This window comes from Oncorhynchus kisutch, linkage group LG8 (genome assembly GCF_002021735.2).
Source record: "Oncorhynchus kisutch isolate 150728-3 linkage group LG8, Okis_V2, whole genome shotgun sequence".
Classification (NCBI taxonomy): Eukaryota; Metazoa; Chordata; class Actinopteri; order Salmoniformes; family Salmonidae; genus Oncorhynchus; species Oncorhynchus kisutch.
In genome coordinates this window covers 56,303,110-56,311,384 of record NC_034181.2, presented here as the reverse complement: position 1 = coordinate 56,311,384, position 8,275 = coordinate 56,303,110, and the positions used below count along the sequence as shown (strand labels likewise).

At 42.5% G+C, this 8,275-nt stretch overlaps 1 protein-coding gene across 2 annotated transcripts in view; it reads left to right on the top strand.

Annotated features, from left to right (window-relative positions):
- Positions 1–1,949: 1,949 nt before the first annotated feature.
- Positions 1,950–8,275, top strand: part of LOC109895031 (leucine zipper protein 2-like) — a 160,053-nt gene continuing 153,727 nt past the window's right edge. Inside the window, exon 1 of one of the 2 annotated variants that reach the window (XM_031830657.1) lies at positions 1,950–2,193. In XM_031830657.1, the coding sequence (XP_031686517.1) occupies positions 2,132–2,193 (62 nt within the window). In that variant the 5' untranslated portion in view covers positions 1,950–2,131. The remainder of the gene's footprint in view (positions 2,194–8,275) is intronic. The other variant, XM_031830656.1, reaches the window with a different exon arrangement.

Genomic DNA, 8,275 nt, shown 5'->3' with positions numbered 1-8,275 from the left:
TGGTGTACATAAAGTAACAATCTCTGAACACCCCAGCCGAGTTCCCAAACAACTCGACACATCCCGTTGGATCTATTACCCCCGCCCGCCCTCCCACCCTCAGTCTCAATTCTGTGTTCTGAAAAAAACTAATACAGGAACAGTTAGCAACGCACAACGTCTCCCCAGCAAAGAAATGCCTCATCCTCTCCGCCCCGCATTGAGTAAATGACAACGTAGCCACCGTCCAGACCACATTAAAAGAGGGAGAAAATAAAATCAATAGCCCAGCCTAAATATACCTCCCCAAGGGACATAGAGAACCAGAAGTAATAATCGCAAATAAAAAGGGGAAATAAAAGTAGGCTGAAACATTAGTAGGCCTAGGTTAGGCTATAGAGCCTATCCCTCTCAGCTAAAGGAAAATAAATATAGATTGGACGGCTATAATAACATTTAGCGGGGCGGGTGGGTCTTTGGATATCGGCTATATGTTGTCTTACCTCCTTTTGTAATAGCATTAATCGCATTTAGTCATTGGTCCGTTTCTCATTGACCAGGATTGTCTTTCAAAAAAACTTTTTGCCTCTTCGGGAGTTTTGAAGTGTCGCAGGGCTCCTTGGTGAAGAATCCTGAGCTCGTTTGGGTATTTGAATCCCCTGAAGATGCCTCGGTCAATGGAGTATTTCTTCACCTCGTCAATCTCTCAACTGTTTCGGCGTATTCCAGCTGACAGGTCCTGGTGTAAAGGGAGTTTGGCGTTTCCCACTGTGATGGTGTTGATTTTCGCCGCATGTAGGACTCGTTCCTTGTCGGTGAATCTCATGAAACGTATGGTGATTGGGCGCGGTGGTTGTCTGGCTGCTGGTGGGGGCCTCAGTGCTCGGGGGGCTCTCTCTCTCTCTCTCTCTCCCTCGTTCTAGCCCAGATTTAATAGAACACAATTATTCCTTCGCCCCCTGTTTTCCAGGTCCTCTGTTTTCTCTTCCAGATGCTCCATTTTCTTTTTAGCATAAGCTATTGTTTCCATGGCATCTTTCAATAAGTTTTCCATGGATAGGATTCGCCCCTCTGCCTCATCCAGGCGCCCCGCGTTTATGGTTATCTTGTTGTTGATGTCAGGCAAAGCGTTTTCCAGGATTGTCACCTTGCCCCCTATCGCACTGAGCTGAGAGTTAATGGCATCTAATTTAATGTTGAGTTCTGTACGTTGGGATCTCAACTCAGAAAGGGTGTCTTCGACAGAGTGGCATTCGTTGGGCCTCGGGGGGGAACGGGTCCTCTTGCACCTGGCTAATAGCGCTAGCTTTTTCTGAAGCTAACTTCTTCTTGGAGGCTTTTTCCGTCGCTAATGCTCGAGTCCGGGTAAAAATGTCACCTGTAGTGTCGCCTTTTGTAGCCGCCATGACTTTTTTACTAAAGCTAAAGGAGTTTAAACTTGAATTTCAGGTAAGATTAGGAATTGGAAACTACTTGTGCAGAGCTCTTAGTTCACGCGGCCATCTCGTTCAAGGGTCACGTGATCCCCCGTTCAACCAATTTTTAAACGAAATCAAATGTCATGGTGATATTTTTTTGTTGATTTCACGTTGAATTCACATTAGTGAACTCAGCCAAATGTAAATCAAAAATAGACATTGAACTAAAGTCTGTGTAGCCAGAAATACTGAGGAGTATTTTTGTAATAATACATTTTTTGCTTTGAATTTTTTAATAATAATAGTATTTTTGTTTTGTTTTTGCTAAATCAAATTTGATGGGCCTGGCAAGGACAGGCTCCCTAGTGGGTGGGCCTGTGTCCACCCAGGCCCACCCATGCCTACGTCCCTGCTATACTCAGTGGGAGCTGCTCTCATCTTTCCAGTCTGTTTCTTCCCCTCTTACCACCCCCATTAATTTCCTCATTAATACGTCTGTCTGTGTCACTGTGTTATTTAAAGCCAGAGATCCTCCCTTGCTCTGTTAGAGCCACTGGGTTGCATCTGTCTGTCTCTCTCTCTGCCTGTGTGTGCGTGCGTGAGTGCGCGCAGGCAAGCGATCGAGCCAGTGAGTGAGAAAGCGAGAGAGAGAGAGAGAGAGAGAGAGAAAGAAAGGGGAAGGAAAGCAATCGAGAGGGAGAGAGCGAATCGGAGTGCGAGTGCAAGACAAAGCTATGAAATTAATACGGGCTATTTGCCTCCTGCTTCTTTGTCCAGCTTTGAGCCTCAACACTAGGTAAGTCGAAAGTAAGAAGGGTATATTCTTCTTCCTTCACCTTCAGTGATTCTGAAAGAAGGGGGGGGGGGGGGGGTGAATGCACAATGGCTAATCATAGAAGATACTAACGTTCATCTTTAGCTCCGGTCGGTCCTACGAAATAGGTTGAGGCAGCCTGGGTTCTGGCGGGAGATGCCCGTGTGCGGAGCATGACGTTCTAAGGCAGTAGACTGTAGGCAAAATAAAGGTTTCTCTGTTGAACTATTCTCTTTGTCAAACTGAAAGACATATGTCTTTGGTGGTGACATTCACTGGCTAATAATGCCTTGGAATTGTGTAGGCATCGCTTACTGGGATTGCGGTAGGTCTTGTCTCCTGCTTGCTGGAAGGGAGGGAGCAAGTTAAGTCTGAGCCGGCTAAAGAAGGAACTGGGGCTGCCCAGAATGTTGCAGTGTCTTGAGAGAGAGAGGGAGAGAGTGTGTGTGTGTGTGTGTGTGTGTGTGTGTGCGCGCAGAATAATGCATTGAGGGGAATAGTAGGATGAGGGGAGGAAGAGGAGAGGCGAGAGAAATTGAGAGATGAGGCGACGTGCAGTGCGGAGGGAGGTTTTAATGATTAATTAAACCATTGATAAAATCTTTCCTCTTTCAAACTAGTGCCTAAGCACTACTCCCAGTGCTGGGGTCTTTGTGAAACAAAAGTCAAGGTTGTTAGAGAGTCTTAAATATGGCTTAAAGACAGCTGCACATTATGAAACTTGCTCTCCTCTCATTGCAGTTGTCTAGTTTGACATGATGGAATTTCAGCTTTAGTTGGTAGACCTCTACAAGTGTGCTCCTAAGTGATGAATGTAGGGGCAGAATATACATGCACAGAGACATACACATACACATAGACAATCAATGCATTTGCACATCTTGCAGAGCCCTGAGAGATTTGAATGAGCTAATTTGATGACGCTGGAGATTTTAAAAAGTCAGATTCCGTTTGATGTTGAAAGCACACTTTATATTGGATAATGAATATGCTGATGAATGTTAGAAGTTTGGGTTGCGTTTTACAAAGTTGAATGAGATACACTACATGACCAAAAGTATGTGGACACCTACTCGTCGAACATGTCATTTCAAAATCATGGGCATTAATATGGAGTTGGTCCCTCCACTCTTCTGGGAAGGCTTTCCACTAAATGTTGGAACATTGCTGAGGGAACTTACTTCCATTCAGCCACAAGAACATTAGTGAGGTCAGGCACTGATGTTGGACGATTAGGCCTGGCTCGCAGTCTTCGTTCTGGGACGGCAGGGTAGCCTAGTGGTTAGAGTAATCGAAAGGTTGCAAGTTCAAATCCCAGAGCTGACAAGGTACAAATCTGTCATTCTGCCCCTGAACAGGCAGTTAACCCACTGTTCCTAGACCGTCATTGAAAATAAGAATTTGTTCTTAACTGACTTGCCTAGTTAAATAAAGGTATAAAAAAAAATCCCAAAGGTGTTCGATGGGGTTGAGGTCAGGGCTCTGTGCAGGCCAGTCAAGTTCTTCCGCACTGATCTTGACAAACCATTTCTGTATGGACCTTGCTTTGTGCATCAAGGCATTGTCGTGCTGAAACAGGAAAGGGCCTTCCCCAAACTGTTCCCGCAAAGTTGGAACCACAGAATAATCTAGAATGTCATTGTATACTGTAGCGTGAAAATTTCACTCCACTGGAACTAAGGGGCCGAATCATGAAAAGCATCCCCAGACCATTCCTCCTCCACCAAACTTTACAGTTGGCACTATGGCATTGAGACATTTAGCATTCTCCTTGTTGGAAAGGTGGCCTCCTATGACGGTGCCACGTTGAAAGTCACTGAGCTCTTCAGTAAGGCCATTCTACTACCAATGTAGGAGTATGGAGTAGTATGTAGTATGGAGATTGCATGGCTGAAATAGCTGAATCCACTAATTTGAAGGGGTGTCCACATACTTTTGTATATATACGTGTAAATGACCCCAATGAGACACGTGAAGTCATGATTGAGTGAGTGACTGACTGGCTGTTTGATTGATTGATTTTACTAATGACTTATATGTAACAAGTGGCATTAATGTGTCAGAGGCTCAACTGATGTGTTAAGCTCTGTTGCTCCCCAGTTACCTAGACCAGAGCCAATATATAAAGATATATATATTGTATATGGCTAGGGATGGACTGGGACCAGAAATCGGCCAGCCTATTTTCTTCGTTGAGGCCCTGACACCATGCCCTTTTCTTCCCTTGAGAGGCTCCCATAATTGGCCAAATAATGACCATTCTGTGCAAAAAAAAAACAATTTAGACAGGCACACTGCTAAAGATGAAGCCCATCTGGGATTTGCCAGAACTACCTTATGGCCAGTCCATTTCTGTATATGGCTCTGACCTAGAATAATTCAATGGTCCCTGAGCATTGTGCTGTTTCTGTGCCGTTTCTAGACTTGACAGTTCATGCAGCTTTAGTGTTCTGATCATAGAGTTCTGATCAGGGAATTCTGAATGCGTCATGCATCTATCTACACCTACATTTGAAATGTTTCTACCGTGTCCACAGTGTGTCTGGATTCCCTTTTCCCATGCTATATTCAATTTCCTGTATGCATTCTACAAATGTTGGAATAGGCAAAATATGATAATAACACAACAACAACTGATGGCAGTAGTTAACTACTATAGCCAACTAGCCAGCTAACTTCTGTAGCTCGCCAGCAAGCTAGCAAACAACGCTAAAGGGATTTCAAATGGGTAAGCATAATAGTTGTTCTAAATATTAGCTAGCTGGCTAGCATTTGAGACCAGTAAGCATGTTCCTCACACTCTAGGAATGTATTTCCTCCAACGTTATAATGAAAGGTGCCTTTCGGTCCCAAAACTAAAGTTTTCTGGCGATTTGTGGGAGGAGGAGGGCTGATGACGTCGCCCACTGCATTAGCTTTCGGTAGCCTGATCCAGTCCAGACTGAAGAGAAATCCGCAAACAATGCATCCCAGACCACCTCCTGAAGTTGTCAGCCAGATCTGAACACAATCTGACCACAAAGCGACTTTTGCATGTCTAGACTAGAGGTCGACCGATTAATCGGAATGGCCGATTAATAAGGGCCGATTTCAAGTTTTCATAACAATCGGAAACCGGTATATATTTTTTTTACACCTTTATTTAACTAGGCAAGTCAGTTAAGAACACATTCTTATTTTCAATGACGGCCTAGGAATGGTGGGTTAACTGCCTTGTTCAGGGGCAGATGACAGATTTTTACCTTGTCAGCTCGGGGATTCAATCTTGCAACCTTACGGTTAACTAGTCCAATACTCTAACCACCTGCCTTACATTGCACTCCACGAGGAGCCTGCCTGTTACGCGAATCCAGAAGTTGCTAGCTAGCATTAAACTTATCTTATAAAAAACAATCAATCAATCAATCATAATCACTAGTTAACTACACATGGTTGAGGATATTACTAGTTTACCTAGCGTGTCCTGCGTTGCATATAATCGATGCGGTGCACATTCTCGAAAAAGGACTGTCATTGCTCCAACGTGTACCTAACCATAAACATCAATGCTTTTCTTAAAATCGATACACAAGTATATATTTTTAAACTTGCATATTTAGTTAATATTGCCTGCTAACATGAATTTCTTTTAACTAGGGAAATTGTGTCACTTCTCTTGCAACAGAGTCAGGGTATATGCAGCAGTTTGGGCTGCCTGGCTCTTTGCGAACTGTGTGAAGACTATTTCTTCGTAACAAAGACAGCCAACTTCGCCAAACGGGGGATGATTTAACAAAAGCGCATTTGCGAAAAAAGCACAATCGTTGCACGACTGTACCTAACCATAAACATCAATGCCTTTCTTAAAACCAATACTCAGAAGTATATATTTTTAAACCTTCATATTTAGCTCTAAGAAATCCAGGTTAGCAGGCAATATTAACCAGGTGAAATTGTGTCACTTCTCTTGCGTTCATTGCACGCGGAGTCAGGGTGTATGCAACAGTTTGGGCCACCTGGCTCGTTGCAAACTAATTTGTCCGAATTTTCCGTAATTATGACATAACATTGAAGGTTGTACAATGTAACAGCAATATTTAGACTTAGGGATGCCACATGTTCGACAAAATACAAAACGGTTCCATATTTCAATGAAAGAATAAATGTTTTGTTTTCGAAATGATAGTTTCTGGATTTGACCATATTAATGACCAAAGGCTCGTATTTCTGTGTGTTATTATGTTATAATTAAGTCCATGATTTGATATTTGATAGAGCAGTCTGACTGAGCGGTGGTAGGCAGCAGCAGACTCTTAAGCATTCATTCAAACAGCACTTTTGTGCGTTTTGTCAGCTGCTCTTCGCAATGCTTCAAGCATTGAGCTGTTTATGACTTCAAGCCTATCAACTCCCAAGATTAGGCTGGTGTAACCGATGTGAAATGGCTAGCTAGTTAGCGGGGTGTGCGCTAATAGCGTTTCAATCGGTGACGTCACTCGCTCTGAGACTTGGAGTAGTTGTTCCCCTTGCAGAGGGGTAACGATGCTTCGAGGGTGGCTGTTGTTGATGTGTTCCTGGTTCGAGCCCAGGTAGGGGCGAGGAGAGGGACGGAAGCTATACTGTTACACTGGCAATACTAAAGTGCCTATAAGAACATCCAATAGTCAAAGGTATATGAAATACAAATGGTATAGAGAGAAATAGTCCTATAATAACTACAACCTAAAACTTCTTACCTGGGAATATTGAAGACTCATGTTAAAAGGAACCACCAGCTTTCATATGATCTCATGTTCTGAGCAAGGAACTTAAACGTTAGCTTTTTTACATGGCACATATTGCACTTTTACTTTCTTCTCCAACACTTTGTTTTTGCATTATTTAAACCAAATTGAACATATTTTAGGCTGAATTGATTTTATTGATGCATTATATTAAGTTAAAATAAGTGTTCATTCAGTATTGTTGTAATTGTAATTGTAATTATTACAAGTAAATAAATAAAAATCGTCCAATTAATCGGCATCGGCTTTTTTTGGGGACCTCCAATAATTGGTATCGGAATCGGCGTTGAAAAATCATAATCGGTCGTCCTCTAGTCTAGACCCATCTTTTCAATGCGATCTTTGCAATCTGACAGCCGAAGTCGCATCTAAGTGTCAAGTGTAGACACAACCTCTGAATAAACTGCTCTCAATACCCTGAGTAATATTACCAGAGGTATTATCCTCTGGTTGCAAATTGACATGAAAGGTGTCATGTTGACTTCTTGGTATATACAATGAATTGAAATACAATGATGTAGGGATGTATTATATTGTAGTCTAAACAAACTCGCAAATTGTAATAATGTTTTTCAAAAAGGTCCTTATTAGTAAACCTCCCCACAAACAAACAATACTAGCGGTTTTCTTATGATCAAATACATCCAGACCAGTGGCTTATGCCGCTTTACTGACATCTATTTTGTTCTTTTACCAAGCAGTACATTACTGCTGCTAGAGAGGATGTTGTTCATAAATTTTTTCACAACTACAAGAGTTGTTGGCTGATATCAAAACTGGCACATAATTGACCAGGGAGAAAGTAACTGTATAGAATTGATTAGGGGAAATTCAACCTACTTTTTCCTCCTTGCATCTGATTAGGCTTAGAGTACTGTGGCTGTTTCTTTGTGTGTGTGTTAATGTGTGTGAGTGTGTGTGTGCATATGTGTGTGTGGCTGTTTCTGGTTGTGTGTTTCTGAGTGTGTGTGTGTGCACGCATGAGCTCTTGTGTCTGCTCACAACTCACAACAATGCAGTCCAGCCTATTCACCATTCATGTCTTTGCAACGTCTCTTTTATATGGGATATTCACAAATGTTCTTTATTATTGACACTAACTTTGATGTTTCCTACCTACGCAACCATGTCTGGTAAATGCCGGTGTCCATTGGGAACTCCGTAACATTAAATATTTAGGTACTGGCCCGCAATTAAAGACTGACGAAATCCTTGGATGATCCTGTACATATCACACAGACAGGGCCTGCATTGCTTCGTCTCCACATCTGGCTGTAAATACTAAGCACATTGCATTTGAA